Here is a 17,011-nt window from a genome sequence, read left to right as displayed (position 1 = left end):
TGGGTAACATCCTTCTCCTCTTTTCTCCCACTCCACAGCCCACTTCGATTACCAGTATGGCTATCGAAAGTATGACTGCTCTGATGGCTCTCGCACCCCCAAGTACCAAAGTAACATCACCTATTACTTTGACAATGTGAGCAGCAATGATCTGTATAATGTGGACCAGGAGCTGCTGAAAGACTACATTAAGCGACAGATGTGAGTTGGGGCTGATGAGGGAGCAGGGAGAATGATTGTGCTCTGGGGGTGGTGGTGGGGCATTCAAAAGACTAAGGAGATCAGCTTTCTGGTGGGACGATGGCTTGTGGTAGTGGAGAGAGAGGGGATTTTGTATTTGGACTCAAAAGACCTGAGTTCAGTGAGTTCTTAATTCCTGTGTGACCCAGGACAAGCCACCTTCTCTGAGTGTCAGTTTTCCTATCTACAGATGAGGAGGTTGGTACAGGTCTCAGAGATTTCTTCTAGCTCTAAACCCGTGATCCTGTATTTTACTCTGGCCCCTTTTACCTTGTCAGGCCATGTCTATTCATATCAACAGCATGGAGTATCTACTTTGTGCCTCGCTCTGTGCTGGACACCTAGAAGGGAGGCTGGGTACCTATTAAGAAGGTACTCTTTGCTTTCAGAGCATAGAGTCCTGTTGGGGAGACAAAGGTATTATGTCCAAAGGTTGTGTAACAAACAGAATAAAAGCATATGATTAATAATAACTAGCATTTAAGATTTACAAAAGTTTACATGGATTATCTTTATTTGAACCTCACAACAATCTTATGCAGTGGCCACTATTGTGAATTGAGATTGAGTGAGGTCAAGTAGTTGTGCCCAGAGTCCCATGGTTAGTAAATGTCCTGGCCAAGGTTAGCACTCTTGTCCACTACACCACCTGCTCCCTCATTGCACATCTATAGGTTAGTCTAGAGAGCTGGGGAAACTGAGTCAGAGGGGTTTTGTGATTGCTTAAGGCCACTCAACCTAGTATCTGAGATGGTATTTGGACTTAACATTTTCTTATTCCAAGAGTAGTATACCATACCGGTATAGTCTGTTAGTGTCTCTACTACACATACTGCTCCTCATTTTATTAGGTGGTTTCTCTCTCTCCCCCCCTTATGGGAGGATACCATTCCTGGGGCACAGGGCCTTTTTGGGAAGTGAAAGATTTAAGTGCAGAAAAGGACTGCTGAAGCACTATGAGAAGAAGATTTCAGTGTACATTGGTGATCTTTGGAAAGTTGTGTTCAGAAAAGGCACTGTGGGGTCCTTTGCCCACCCTCCCCTCTTACCTATTTCTCTTTCTTCTTTCCTGGGTGAGTAGTGAATACTACTTCAGCGTGGACAATTTGGAGCGAGACTTCTTCCTGCGGCGTAAAATGGACAATGATGGTTTCCTTCCTATCACTCTCATTGCCTCCTTCCACAGAGTGAAGGCCCTCACCACTGAAGTGGGCCTCATCATTCAGGTGCCAGGGAGTAGGGGGCACTAAAGGGAATGGATAAAACAGAGTTGAGGACCTGGAGGGAGGAGGAACCCTGGCCTTGGGTAGGGGGAGAGCCGAGCCTGCCTCAGTTGGCCTTGGTGATTGCCTCAGAAATGTGCCCGTTTTCTAGAATTCTGGTGGGGTCTGACCAATTCCAGTGGGAGCCTTGTCACTATTATCCACATTCCTCCTTTAGGCTCTAAAGGATAGCAAGGTGGTTGAGATTGTAGAGCAGAAAATCCGGAGGAAGGAGCAGCCTGAGAAGTGGCCCCTACCAGGACCCACCATGACAGATTATTCCCAGACTGACTTCTCTCAGCTCATCAACTGCCCTGAGTTTGTGCCCCGACAGAGTTTCCAGAAGGAAACAGGTTGGTGGGGGCAGGTTGGAGGGACGGGAAGCAGAGCTGGGGAGACTGCCTGTGGGAAGATATTACATACTACCTTAGAGGGAGGAGTGCAGGGCTTAGGCAGTGGTTCATAAATGTTGTTCATGGTTTCCTTGGAAGAGGAATGAGAACATTTCAAGACTTAGGCCCAAGTGTGTTCTAATACCAGCATTCCCTCCAGAATCAGCACCAGGTTCTCCCCGCTCGGCCACTCCTGTGCCAACCAAGACAGAGGAGGTCAGCAACCTAAAGACGATCCCCAAGGGCCTCTCAGCCAGTCTCCCTGACCTAGATTCAGAGAACTGGATAGAAGTGAAGAAGAGACCTCGACCCTCTCCAGCAAGACCCAAGGTTGGTATTGGCTCCATTACCAGCAGTGTGGGTGGGGAATTGGACAGATTGCCAAGACCTTTGTTCTTTTTGCTTTGCCATATCCGTTCATCAGGGAAGTTTCTGTAATCACATTTTTGTCCTACAAAAGGTTGGAGGGCCTTGAGGCCAGTGTGTTCTAACCCTTGCTTGCCCTGTCCATCCTCATTCACTCCCTGCTCCCTTTCCTCCTAGTGTCTTAGTCCTAACCTGTCTCACTCCAGCATGGGATGACCCTGATGTGCCAGCACATACACACAGATACGCAGGTGTGGCAGAGAACAATGAGGCTCCGAAGTCCCAGTGTTGGAGGTGGAACCACATTCCAGAATCCTACACCCTCAAGGGTTTCTTGAGGACCCAGACCTTCTGAAATGGTTGCAGACCCTCCTTTGGTCTCTTGCCATATCCCTTGATTTAACACTCCTCAGTCAGTTCTTCTCAAATTTAAACCCTAACCCCCCCAACAGGGCTGCAGTTCAAACTACTCTTGTATACTTTGTCATCAGAAAACAGCACCATTCCTTATTAAAGAGCCTTCTAATATACTTGAGGGGAAGGTTGTTTCATCACTTTTGAAAAGGTATCAAGAAGCTTTGTTTGAGTCTCTGTTTTTGCCCTTCCCTAAATCACTTTGTGGCTTTGGGCAGATGACTTCTCACTTCCCTCTTTTATGAAATGAGAGGGTTTGGACTTTTAAATGCTTTTGTTTTTCCGAACTTAACAAATATTTACAAACAGGATCATTTCTATATACAAAGAAGAACAGCAAAAGCGGAGTGCCTATGAAACCGCCAGTCTCCACGTACAGCTTGCATTTCTTTTCATGATCATTTAATAAATTGAGTGCGTTCATTTCAAAGCTGTCCTGCTTGTCTGTGCCTTCCTCTAAACCCACTTCTGTTCTTTTTTCTGCATTTAAAAGAAAAGGCAGTGACCCTCTTTCCTTTTTTTTTTTTGCATCACTATTCTCTCCTCTCTTCCCATAGCTCACCATCCCTCTTCTTCTCCTTCCCACCCCCAAAGCACTTTGTAACAAATAAGCAGAATGAAACAAAAGCATCCACACATTGCCCTTGTCTGAAAAGATCTGCCTTGACCTATACTCCCAGTTCCCTATGTCTCTGTTGTGCAGTATCTACACCCATCTACTTCTAGCAAAGGTGAAGGTACCAGTTGCATTTTCTTATCTCTTGGCCATTATAAGTACACAGCCTTCAGTTGTGATTTTTTTTTCCTTTTTATTTTAGTTGTTTTAATCTTATATATACCATTGTCTTAGTTAAGCTTTTTCCACTCTGTATCGGTTTTTCCGAGTCTTCACATCTCTTGTAATATCCCATTACATTTATGTACCACAGTTGTTTACCCCTTCTCCAGGCGTTGAACTTCAACTTTGTTTCTGGTTCGTTACAAGCATTTGCACACACACACGCACACATACATGCATAGGTTTTTATGAGTATTTTGGTGTGTATGCAACGTTTTTGTCTTTGACCTTCTTGGGTTACCTTGTAGTGGGATATCTGAATTGGGGTATAAGCATAGTTACATTTTGTGATAGAATTCTAGATTGCTTTCCATATTGATTAGACCAACCCACAGTTCACCAGTGGTACATTTCATATTTTATCTTTATGTGGTTCCTCCAGCATTGCCTATTTTTCTTTCATTTTCTTGGATTTAATGGCTTTTAAATTGGAAATTCCGAATTAGCTCTGAAATGGGTTCAGCTACCTCTTCTGTAGACTTTTCTTGTGGCCTCTCTGCCCTCTACTTTCATCTAAGGTCTTCATATATCTGGAGGCCAGAAAAATTCCAGAAACCCCAATGAGGTGTCTTTAAGATGAACTTTGACCCTGTCACTGAAAGTTTGGATCAAACTGGCTCATTTACCCTTTTACCACAGTGTCTCTTAGCACATCTGTAGCCACAGTAGTTCAAAGTTACTGTTGCCCCTTCAGTAGCATAAGGAAATTGGAACCAAATATCCCAGATGATCCCAGGAATTTGGTGCAGTACTAAGAGTTCAGACTAAAGATACAGGTTATCTTCCACAAGCAAAAGAATGAAAAAGGAAATGGAATTAGAGCTTGTGCAGTCATGAAGTGGATGGACGAAGCAGACATGTTTGATAATCTGCTTGTACTATATAAGCATTTATTTAGGTCCCTGGTGTTGCTGATGTTAATCTAGGCACTGGCGATAAAAAAACTGAAGTGATTTTACCTGCTTTTAAGGTAGTTTCCATTCTAATGGCAGACAAATAAAATATACGTGTCTGTGTGTGTATATATATATATATATATATATATATACACACACACACATATACAGACGCACAAAATGATTATTAGGTAGTTCGGGGAAGGTGGTACGTGCTGAGTCTTGAAAGAGACTATTCTGGAAGATGGAAATGAGGAAGAGGTTTCATTCTAGGCATGAGGGACTGCCAATGGAAAACCTGTCATTGGGGAACAACAGAAATGCCAATTTTATTGGACTGAATGTCCATGAAGAGTAATACTATATAGTAAGGGTAGAAATGTGGTTTGGGTGCCCAATTGTAAAGGGTTTTCAGTGCCAAACAAAGGAGTTTGCATTTTTATCCCCGAGACAGAGAACTACTTTTTAAATAGAGCAGTGACATAGACCTATTTAGAAAAATTACTGATGATTCTTTAGTGAATGGACTGGACTGTTGAGAGACCTGAGGGAAGGAGACTGGAAGACTGTTGCTATAATCTAGTTGAGATGTGATAAAGGTTTGGAACTAGGGGATTGCTGTGTGAAGAGGATGTTCTTTAGCTCTAGAAAGAGTTGAGTTTAGTATGAAGGAGGAGAAGCATTAGTACCCAAGAGAGCTGATACTGAGCCTCTGATACTTACTGGCTACATAGCCCTGGACATGTCATTCAACCTCACTTGGCCTAAGTTAGGGGCCATGGCATCCCTACCAGAGAGTATGAGCTATCTGAGAGTGGTTAGATGGATTATGTCCTACTCTCCCTGTGATAACCATTTGTGAGGATTCTCCAGCACAACCACACGTACCCTTATTCCTCAATCAATACTCCTCAGCTAACCTCTTCCCCTTGAGGAAAGTTATAACCTGACCCCTTATCTGGTGCTACTGGGGAAATTGACCCTTTTCCCCTCATATCGCCTCATTGCGGCAGGAACCCCTCAGAGGGTAGGCTTTACACTCTGGAACATTGACAGGTAAGAGTCTCACTGTTGTGTTCTCTTTTTCATTTTGGGTGGAAATATCAGGTGAATTTCAGTCATAAAAACCCAGACTTCTCAACCCTTTCTCCCTCCAGATTATCTCTTCTAATTCTCTTTTGTGTTAAGGGGCACCACCATCTTTCCAAACAACCAAGTTGGCAGTCTTGATTATCTTTAGTTCTTTGTTCTCCCTCACTCAACGTATCAGTTGCCACATCTTGTCATTTTCCCTTCTATCACATTTCCTCCATTTTCTTACATAACTACACCTTAATTCAGAACTGCATTTTCTCTTGGGCTGTTGCAGTAGCTTCCTATTTGGACTCCTAATCTTAGATCTCTCATATCCATCTTCTGTACAGTGACCTGAAAAGTTCAAATGTTATTTCATCTTTATTAAACTTTTTAAATGTCTTATTTTTTGTATGTTTTTAACATCAATATAATAGCATGTAGCTAATTTATAATTAAAATATTACAGATACATGCTTAATGTTTTACTTACGATGCATGGTCAAAAAAGTTTGTACGTTGCTGTTCTAAGTAATTCTAAGATTGTATGATTGTATATTTTAGATAAGGTACTGATGTGCATTAGTACAGGGAGTTTCCTTGTCAGGTAGTTCCTTATACCAATTAAATCAGTTCTCCTTATAATGGAATTTTTTACCTCAAGGTATGGAACAGCCTAAGCATACAGATAGAACTTTAACTCTTTCTGTGGTAACCAGTTGGCAGATATTGAGTGCCTACGATATGCCAGTCATTATAGAAGTGGCATATCAAGGGGGAAAGAATATTGGATCGGACGCCACCCAGGAGGATGGAATATATGGAAATAGTATAGCCAAGCTCTTTCCCACAACCATCCATCAGTAATCTAGAAACACCAGCTTTGTGTGTTTGGAAAATCCAATAAAAAAGTCAGTTCTTTTTCTAGCCCAAGTTGGAATAACAGGTCTGCTAACACGCTAAAATGCAGAGCATGCTAGCACAGGATCTGTATAAAAGCCTTTTCTTAGCTGTGCATCCAGGCAGGAAGAGATCCAAAACTGGCACAGGGGCCTGACCCTATACAGGGACCAGAAATGGGTGGTAACTGACCGCTCTTACTGCCTCTCACTGTTCAGTGTGCTGAGTCACAAATCCAGTGCAGACTGAGGAGAGGGTACGTAGAGTGGTGGTCCAGAGCAAGGGAGCATTATAAACCCTTGGCTTGTGCATTCAACAAGTTTCAAGTATAGAAAGTAAGTAGCTGTGTGATTTAAACCAGGAGCAGAACAAGGTGTCCATTGAACTCGGCCTAGTCTGAAGCCTGCACCAGAATAACCAGGGCAGGAATCCCAAACTAAAGAGGAACCTGCAGTTCTGTCTGAACCTACAGGACTTCCCAACTAGCTAATAAATGGCCGAGTCCAGCAGCACGTTACAGTTACCTACTGTAATTCCCCTACTGTAACGTGTAGGAACAAGCCTACATGTCTGTTCAGCTCAGAACCAAGTCAGTGTAAGCCATTTTTACAGAGATTAGACCAGGAGACCCGCAGCCAGACTTCCTTCTGGATCCGACTATTTTGGAAGCCCTGAAAACTTCCAGGTCCCCAGCTCATTCCTTAGTTACTAGAATAAAGAAAGCAACAGAGGACCAACTGAAACATTATTTCCAGAAGTGTACAGAATCTGTCCCCAACAGAAAATCTGACGTTGGGAAGTAGGCTAATGGAGCAAAGAAAAAATGCCTCCGTAAAACTTTGTGAGGGAAGCCCAGGACACAGAAACCTAGAAGAGAATGACTCCAAATGATCTACAAGCAGGTCCCCCTTCCCCGCCCCCAGTCATAGGTGGGCACAAGTTTAACTAGAACTTGTGGAAGAAATGAACAAGTTTTTTGAAGATATTTTTAGGAATGAACGAAAACACTAAAGGGAAAAATTGGAAGGGAAGTGAGAATTGTAGAAGAAAGAACATAGAAGGGAATTAACAGCATGTCACAATAGATTTTTAAAAATGCCCGAGTAACAAACTCCCTAAAAATGAGAATGTGTCAAAATACAAGCTAATGAGTCCATGAGATAACAAGAAATATTAAAAACAGTTAAAAGAATGAAAAATAAGAAAAATGTAAACTATTTGGGGGGGAAAACCGATCTGGAAAACATCAAGGAGAGGCAATTTAAGAATCATTGGATTGGATTACCTGAAAACTATGACCAAAAAAGGCTTAGACATAGTATTTTAAGAAGTCATAGAAGAAAACTGGCCAGATATCATAACCAGAGGGCAAGGTAGAAATAGATCTTTTAGTTACCTCCTGATAGAAACCCCCAAATGAAAACTCCCAGGATGATTATAGTCAAAATCTAGAGATTCAAGGTAAAAGAAAAAATTATATGAAAAAGTTCTGACAAGCTGTAGCTAGGATCACACGTTTTAGGAGCCTCTGATATAAAGGAACAGAGAGCTTGGAATACTGTAGTACAGAAGCAAAATATACAAGCTTATGCATCAAAATTGAGTACAGTCTTATAGGGGAAAGAGTATTGAATCTACGAGCTGCACAACTGTAGTAGCTTTTACTAGTTGTATGACTGAGTTATTTTTAGTGAAACTCACTTGACAAATGGGCATATTATGTAGTGCCTGTTTTAAACCGCCTCATAGGACTAACATGAAAAATATGGAGGAACTTTTTATGAAAGGGTTTTATGATGTGTTAAATGCCATGTTTAATAGAAGGTGGTGTTACTATTACTAAAGATATGGTCCTCACCTTCGGTACATTTATAATGTGTCCCTGTCTTCATAATTATATGTAAGTGAAACAGAGTAGCAGATGTTTTGTATCATTGAAGTTGATAACAGATAATCTACTCTTCCATGTAGTTTCCTAATTGGTCTCTCAACCTCTAGTCTCCCTTTTCTATTCAAATCTTCTGTATGACTCCCCAAATGCTCTTAAAACACAGGTCTGACCATGTTACTACCTTAATCAGAAATCAGCTTTGGCTGACTATTGCCTCTGAGATGAAATCAAAGCTCTTCAGGACCTGGCTTCAGTCTGTCTTCTCAGACTTATTTTACATTTCATTCATGTGCACTTTATTCCAACCAAACTGATGGATTTGTCCTGTGAAATTAACATTCCCTTTACTACCTTGATCCTTGCCTTGGAATCTTTGTTCAAGGCTTGCATAAAATGCCATCTCCTCTGTGCACTTTTTCCTAATTCCCCTAATTTTTCTCTTTTCTCACATTATGTGTATTTATCTGTTTACATGTTATATATCGTCTAATTTAGTGATTCTTAACCTTTTTTGGTGTCATGGACCTCTTAAGTGCTATGCTGTGCACTCAGAATTTTTTTTTTTTTTTTTTTTGCTTTTTGGAAGGGGGGGAGGCAGGGCAATTGGGGTTAAGTGACTTGCCCAAGGTCACACAGCTAGTATTGTGTTGAGCTCAGGTGCTCCTGACTCCAGGGCTGGTGCTCTATTCACTGCGCCACCTAGTCACCCCTTCACTCAGAATTCTTAATCCTAGGTTAAGAATTCCTGAACCTTGTAGACTATAATCTCTTTTAGGGGGTGAGGACATTTTTCCTTCATCAGCAACCAGACCAATGTTTTATATAGTAAACACAGTCAGTGTTTATTAAATAAGTGGATGAAACATCCTTTGCATTAGATACAAAATTTGGGGATGATATGGTAGATTTATAGATCTTTGAAATCAGTGGAAGTTTGAGTTGTGTCTTGAAGGTGAGGTCCTTCAAAGGTTAGAAATAGAGAAAGTGTATTTATGCTGGTAAATGTCATTTGGATGCTTGGTTTAGGAAGCTGTTTCCAAGGGCCCCATGTAATCACATGCCTTTCCCCTCCTACTCTGCTATGTCTTTTAGAAAGCAGAGGAGCCTAAGTTCCTGCAGCAAACAGCTCCACTTCAGCAGCTGAAATCCAAGGACCAAGATGAGCCAGAAGAGTTGGACTTCCTGTTTGATGAGGAGATGGAACAGATGGATGGTCGGAAGAACACCTTCACTGACTGGTCAGATGAGGACTCAGACTATGAGATTGATGACCGGGATGTCAACAAGATCCTCATTGTCACACAGACTCCACCTTACTTACGGCGCCACCCAGGGGGTGATCGTACTGGTAACCATACCTCCCGAGCCAAGATGAGTTCAGAATTGGCCAAAGTTATAAATGATGGGCTCTTCTACTATGAACAGGATCTGTGGACAGAGAAGTTTGAGCCTGAGTACTCCCAGATCAAGGTGAGAGCCTGGGGCCACATAGGGGCAGGGAAGAAAGTGAGGTTTAGCCAGGGATTGAGTCATGTCAGTGGGGCTGTGCAGAACCATTTATCAGAGGGGCTATATGTCACATGGCAAGACCAAGGCATAATTTATGGGTCACCCCAAAGTTCATGAAGAGGGAGTTAAGAATTGTTGAAGTAGGGGCGGCTAGGTGGTGCATTGAGTAAAGCACCGGCCCTGGAGTCGGGAGGACTGGAGTAGGTTCCAGCCTGAGACACTTAACACCCACACAAAAATACTAGCCGTGTAACCTTGGGCAAGTTACTTAACCCCAATTGCCCTCCAAAAGGCAAAAAAAAAAAAAAAAAGAATTGTTGAAGTATAGAGGGATAGGCTGAATTTGGAAAGGCTTCCAGGAAGAATGACTTTCATCTTACTTTGGACCACATTGTATCGAGGGGTAGGTACTAACTAGTCTAATTGAATTGGCAGCTACTCCTAGTATAAATAGTTCTGGGGCAAAAAGATCTTATTCTCAGAGGGAGAATTAACCCCACACTAGTTCTCTCTAGAAGGTCCTTAATCAGGGGTAATGCTGGTGTTGCCAGACTGTCTTTTGATATTAGTTCCTCTTTTCCTCCCACTTTCTGCTGCCCTGTTTACAGCAAGAAGTTGAGAACTTCAAGAAAGTCAACATGATTAGCCGGGAGCAGTTTGATACATTGACCCCTGAGCCCCCTATTGATCCCAATCAAGAAGTCCCACCTGGGCCTCCACGATTCCAGCAAGGTAAGTCAAAAAGTTGGGTGAGAGGTAGGGCTTATTCCTGTTGTAGCAAAGTGAATTTAGAAGTTTTCTTTGTGACTTCAGGAAAATTTGTTTATTCTATCTGGGCCTGTTTCCTGGTCTGTAGTGAGAGGGTAGACTAAATGATCCTCCAAGGCCTCTTCTCTAAATCTTACCCCTTCAGAGATAGTATACTGTTCATACACTCCCTTGATGAGACTTTACCACTATATCCACAGTTCCCACAGACGCCTTAGCCAACAAGCTGTTTGGTGCCCCTGAGCCCTCAACCATTGCCCGATCGCTGCCAACCACTGTCCCTGAGTCACCGAATTACCGTAACACCAGGACTCCTCGGACCCCCCGGACCCCCCAACTCAAAGATGCAAGCCAGACATCCCGATTTTACCCAGTGGTGAAAGAAGGACGAACGATAGACGCCAAGGTACGAGGCTTCAATCCCATGAAACCTATTTTAAGTGAAAATAATTAAAAAACATTCATTAATAATTTATCTTGTGCTGAATGTTGAAGATACAAATACAGAAGTGAAGATAGTCCTTTAAGGAGCTTACATTCTTGTTTTTGTTTGTTTTGTTTTTTGTTTTTTTTTTTTGCTTTTTAGAGGGAGGAAGGCAGGACAGTTGGGGTTAAGTGACTTGCCCAAGGTCACATGGCTAATTTTTTGTGTTAAGTGTCTGAGGCCAGATTTGAACTCAGGTCCTCCTGAATATAGGGACAATGCTCTATTTAGTGCATCACCTAGCCGCCCCCTAAGGAGCTTACATTCTAACAGGTAGAGGCCCTATGTACAAGAGAATAGGGAGTGGGAGTGGTGGGGAAGGTGTTAACAAGGCTAGTGCATGGAGCTATAAGAGATAAAATTGGTCTATACTTTATAAGAACAATGGCAATATTAATTGGACTTAACTTCAAAGCAAAATGGGGAGAGCACAGACAGAGGGGGAAAATTGGGTTCAAATCCTGCCTCTGTCACTTAATAGCTATCTATGTGACCTTGGGCAGGTCACTTAATTTCTTAGGAAATTTTCCTCAGTTTTCCTCTTTAAAATGAGTACAGTGGTAGCTAATAGTACTTGTCTTGGGGTAGCTACGAGATTTAAGTAACATATGTAAAGTATTTTGTAAACTTCATAATGTTTTGCTGTTTTTAATCCCCTAATTTAGCCTGTCTACTCATTTCTGAAGTGTAACAGAAAGTGGTTTGGGATTGAGATATTCCTGAAAAACTGTGTGTGACCTTGGACTGTGCGTTTATAATCTTTGGGTTCTAGTTTCTCCATCTAAAATGGAGGTGTTATGGGCACCAAAATTATCTTAATAACAGATATAGTTTAAGGTCCTCAGAAGACTTACAACCTTTACTAGCCAAATTAATCAGTAACAAATCCTGGAATAACCTCTTACAGATGCCCCGAAAAAGGAAGACACGTCATAGTTCAAACCCGCCCATGGAGTGTCATGTGGGATGGGTCATGGATTCTCGTGAGCACAGGCCCCGGACAGCTTCCATCAGGTATTTTGAAGTTAGAGTCAGGGCTGTGGGAGAGGTATTCTTTTGAGATAGACACAGAGGCATCTAGGATGATAGAATATTCATGTAGATGAAGAGAGATTGCAGTGAGAGATAAAAGTCTGAAATCAGAAAGGGACTAAGGATGGGCAAGAAATTGTTGATGAGATCTTAGACATTAGGGATATGGGACTGCCTTTTGAATTCTGGAGGAAGTGACTTTATTTCGGATGAGAAAAAGGTAGCTCTTTACATAGTGGAGAGAGAGGTTGGGAAACTCTTATTCTAAGTGATGGTATGGGCTAGAAATAGTTTCATGAATTTATTAATCAGCTATACTCCATGTTACTAAGGGGTGTTATATGTTTGACAGAGTTCCTAACTCTTTGAAATCATGCCAGGGAGGGTAGGGTAGTCCTTCCATGCTGCCATCATCCAGGCTAGATCAGGATGCTGGCCCAGAAGGACTGTCCTTCTGAGCTAAGAAGGGACCATTGGAATGTTTTCATTCATTTAACAGACATCAAGTACTGATGATTTACAGTGTACTTTGCTTGGTACTGACATAGATAAGGCATTGTCTTTGTACTTAGATCTTAATCTAGTAGGAGAGAAAAGAGGTAAAGAATATAAAGTTCTTTGGTGTGAGTTTAGGAGGGGGAGATCATTTACAGCTGGGAACTGACTTGTGGGGATCCATGAGGACATCATAATTGAGGTGGTATTAGGGCCATAGTGCATGTGGTAGGCATTTCAGAAATTCTGCATTGTATCGTATTCTAACTTTGACTTTGTATGATGGAAAGAGCCTTGGACTTAGTTCCATCTCTGACACTAGCCAACTCTCTCAATAGTTAACTTGACTTTTCTGAACCTGTCTCTAAAATGTGGAAGTTAGAATAGATGGGGAATTTTCTGCGTCTATGGATGTGAGGGTTAAGTGTGCTTGGGCCTGGAGAGAGAGGCATGCCTTCCAGGTGCATGGAACAGAATAAACAGAGGTGAAAACACAGGGAAATGTAATGTGTTATTGGTGGTTCCTGGAGCACAGCCTCAGGTTCTCCCCTAGGAAGACAGAACGTTTTAAGAGTCTAAAGAGGACATGTAAGTCATGTGTGTGTTGGTTCCCACAGCTCCAGCCCCTCTGAGGGCACACCAGCTGTTGGCAGCTATGGCTGCACCCCACAGTCACTACCTAAGTTCCAGCATCCTTCCCATGAGCTGCTCAAAGAGAATGGCTTCACACAACATGTCTACCACAAGTATCGTCGGCGCTGCCTTAACGGTAGGAGACTAGAACTGTGGTTGAGGAAGAGAGCAGCGTCAGTCAGTCCAGTGCCAGGCCCAGTGCTGAGTGCCAAGAATACAAAGAAAGGCAAAGGACAGACCCTGACCTCAAGAGGGAGAGAGACAACATACAGAACTATGTACAGACAAGATAAATACAAGATAATCAATAAAGAGAGGCACTAGTATTAAGGGGAATTGGGAAAGGTAGGATTTTAACTGAGACATGAAGGAAAATGGGTGGTAGAGATGAGAGTTATGCTTAGGTGATAGGGAATAGGAAGGAGGTGCTGTCCATCTCCATCTAGAAAAGAACCAGGAAAACTACATTGGCATTGTAACAAGAGAAGTACAAGTCAAAATGGGTCCAGAAGGAGAGTGGACTTTGGTGTGCTGGGAACAGCCCTGTATGCTCTAATTGGCTAGGTGTGTGTGGTGGGGTATGGTTAAAAGGACCTTAGAGAGTTCTTCCAGGTCAGGGTAGGGTGGGAAGCATGGATGGGGCATGGGTAGTCAGGATGGTAATTGGGTACAGATTCTCTCCTCATGCCGTGCTCCAGCAGAACCCTTATCCTAATCCTTTGTCTTCTTTCTCTGCTCACAGAGCGGAAACGGCTAGGCATTGGCCAATCCCAGGAGATGAACACCCTTTTCCGCTTCTGGTCCTTCTTCCTCCGGGATCACTTCAACAAGAAAATGTATGAAGAGTTTAAGCAGCTGGCCGTGGAAGATGGCAAGGAGGGTTACCGGTGAGATGGCAAGCAGAAACTTAGCTTTGAATCAGGCGAAAAGGAAGGAAGCTAGGACAGGAGGGTTTGGGAATTGGTCAAGCCCCTTGCATTTATATAGTAATTTAATTTAGCAGCTCTTGATGAAACATGTGCCTGCTCTACTGTATAAAAGGCTCAGTGCTGGGAGAAATAATTCCTGCCCTCAAGGTGCTTATGCCTTGCACCATACACAGATAACTATAATACAATGCCAATTTTCACTAAAAATTCTGCTTTACCACAACATTCAGTCATTCTTCCATGTCCTTGCATAAGAGAATTTTAGATTTGGAAGGGACCAACCTAATCCAGCCCTTTCCAGCCAAAAAGACCCTTCTTCAACATACCTAACAGGCTGCTATCTAACTTTTAAATTTCTTCTAAAAATTGAACCTAAATTTGCCTCTTTGCACCTTCTGCTCCATATTTCAGTCTTCTCAGACTAAATAGAATAAGTTTTAATTCTTCCACCAGTACCTCTCCTAAGACTTCAAGACAGTTCTCATCACTTGAAGGTTTAACTATGTTTCTTTCAAATTATACTCATACCAGAATTACTTAAGACCCTTCACTGGCATTGGTTGCCATTCCTATATCAGAGAATTATAGTTTTAGAGCTGAAACTTTAACTCTAGACTTTTAACTCTAGCTGAAATTAACTTTAAACCTCCTTAGAGGTCATCTAATTTAACCTCCTCATTTACAAATGAGGATACAGAGGCCCTAATTGAAATGCCTAAAGTTCCACAAAGCCAGTCGTTGGCTTCATCCTAAGTATCTGTACATCCCCTGTGTGTACTTGGGGGATTTTCTTTTATCTCATCAGAAAGACTGCAGTGTATTATTGTTGAAAGAATTATGTCTCTGCTACTTACTTGTATGTTAATTGACTCAACATATACCTGGGCCTGACTTCCTCTTCAATAAAATGGGAGTTTTGAACTAGATGACCTTCAAAGTTCTTTCCTGCTTTTTATCTGTGTTCCTGTGACTGGGTTCAGACTCTTTCTGACATTCATTTTATCATCAGGTCGACCTCTCTGAGCCTTACTTGTCTTATCTTGTAAAAATTAGGGTAATATCTATATTGTGGGTTTATTTCCTCTCCCACCCATTTCTACCTTTTGAAATAACACTTGTCTTCCAGAGGCCTGGGTCCAGTATTCTTTGCTTTGAGCTCTCCTTCCCTCCTCCTCCACCAACAAGAAGTGAATCTGCCTTTTAGGAGCCCATCATATAGCCTTGTAATTCTCATATTCTTGCATACTTTTGTTACTAATGATTTGTATTTTATTTCTTCCCTCGCAACTCTGTCAAGTTATAAATTTTTAGTTTTGTTTTCCACTATATTAACAGATGGCCTTGCTTATTAAATATTTGCTGGATTTGATTCTTAGATGGGAAAGTCATACTGTCCCATTTCACAGCTGAAAAAACTGAGGCCTAATTTATGGTTTCTCTTTTACAGGTATGGTTTGGAGTGCCTTTTTCGATATTACAGTTATGGTCTGGAAAAGAAGTTCCGACCAGATATATTCAAGGATTTCCAGGATGAGACTGTGAAGGACTATGAAGCGGGTAGGGAAATCAGAGTGGACTCTTAAGTTAGTGGGTTGGGGGAAAAAATGGATCAAGAGCCCTCTTACGATTATTAAACTTGGGTGAGGCTGTTATTCTACTGCTGAAGCTTGAATGAACCCCAAAAGGTGGTTAGTGGGATTTCCTGAGGCCTTGATCTGTCTAGGCTAGCATATGACCGGATTCCCCTCGAGTCAAGCCTGCAAGCTCTCTAGGCTTGGCCACTTCTAAACCTTGTGTCTTCCCACAGGGCAGCTGTATGGGCTGGAAAAGTTCTGGGCCTTCTTAAAATATTCCAAAGCCAAAAACTTGGATATTGACCCCAAACTTCAAGAATACCTCGGCAAATTCCGACGTCTAGAAGACTTCCGAGTGGATGTAAGTGAATCTTGCCACCTTTGCCCACCCCGGGGTTACTCTGTGTGTGGCTGCCCTCTTGGTCACTGGATTGTAACTTGGAAGCTGTATTCTTAGAGACCTTGTAGACCAACCTCTCATTTTACAAGTCGAGGGAAGAGAGCCCCAAAAAGTTAAATTATATACATGCCCAAGGTCACCAGGTGGCAGGGCCAGTATTCAAACCCATGTCCTCTGACTGAAAATATAGTGTCCTTTTCACTTATCAATATCCTTTCTAAAATACGATGCTTAGAACTAAACTCTGTGCTCCAGAGGTCATCTGTCTGAGGAGAGCAAGCAGTGTCTTGTTCCTTGCCTGGGGGTTGGAGGGAATGATTTCTAAGTCTCCTCTAACCCATAACATTCTGTATTCTTCTAAGGTCCATCCTTTCTGAGTCTCTGACATCATGTCATCCCTGCCCTCCTCCATCTCCTCCTTGAAAATGCCCCCACAGTGACACCCAGTGGTTGGTCCTGGTTATTGTAATTCAGTCTGTCTAGGGAACCCAGATTTTCAGTCCCTTTGAGGGTTGTTAGCAAAGTTGAGTGATAGCGCCACCTGTGGCATTGCACATGAGATGAGGGAAGCAGGAAGGGAGAGAGTACTTTCAGGAGCTGGATAGTCCAGTTAAGGAGAGAGAGGATTTAGACGTTGAAAAGTACAAATTAGTTACCTTTCAAAGGCATAGGCTGAGAGATACGCATTTGGGGACAAGTGTTTCTGCTGGCAACCTTTGGGGTTTCATAGGTTTTGAGTTTCATTTGACTAGAGATATGCTGGTTTCTTCCTACCAGGCTCTAGGACTCTTATGATTATTAAACTTGGGTGAGGCTCTTATTCTATTGCTGAAGCATAAATGAATCCCAAAATGTGGTTAGTGGGGTCCCAAGGAAAGGGAGTTGGCTGTAGATTGACACTTTTCATAGGGTTG

At 42.3% G+C, this 17,011-nt stretch overlaps 1 protein-coding gene across 6 annotated transcripts in view; it reads left to right on the top strand.

Annotated features, from left to right (window-relative positions):
- Window positions 1-17,011, top strand: part of LARP1 (La ribonucleoprotein 1, translational regulator) — a 59,334-nt gene that overhangs the window by 37,345 nt on the left and 4,978 nt on the right. For all 6 annotated transcript variants that reach the window (XR_011171236.1, XM_069102521.1, XM_069102520.1 and 3 more), the window contains 12 exons: window positions 39-201; window positions 1,322-1,466; window positions 1,681-1,855; window positions 2,055-2,224; window positions 9,366-9,743; window positions 10,391-10,514; window positions 10,751-10,956; window positions 11,942-12,048; window positions 13,179-13,330; window positions 13,937-14,081; window positions 15,571-15,680; window positions 15,931-16,058. Coding sequence is in view for 5 of the 6 variants with exons in the window: in XM_069102521.1 (XP_068958622.1) it covers window positions 39-201; window positions 1,322-1,466; window positions 1,681-1,855; window positions 2,055-2,224; window positions 9,366-9,743; window positions 10,391-10,514; window positions 10,751-10,956; window positions 11,942-12,048; window positions 13,179-13,330; window positions 13,937-14,081; window positions 15,571-15,680; window positions 15,931-16,058 (2,003 nt within the window). In the remaining variant the exon portion in view is untranslated. The remainder of the gene's footprint in view (window positions 1-38; window positions 202-1,321; window positions 1,467-1,680; window positions 1,856-2,054; window positions 2,225-9,365; window positions 9,744-10,390; window positions 10,515-10,750; window positions 10,957-11,941; window positions 12,049-13,178; window positions 13,331-13,936; window positions 14,082-15,570; window positions 15,681-15,930; window positions 16,059-17,011) is intronic.

This window comes from Petaurus breviceps, unplaced genomic scaffold (assembly GCF_028583685.1).
Source record: "Petaurus breviceps papuanus isolate PSGF00001 unplaced genomic scaffold, PetGlider_PUasm1.0 551, whole genome shotgun sequence".
Classification (NCBI taxonomy): Eukaryota; Metazoa; Chordata; class Mammalia; order Diprotodontia; family Petauridae; genus Petaurus; species Petaurus breviceps.
This window is presented reverse-complemented; position numbering and strand designations above follow the sequence as displayed.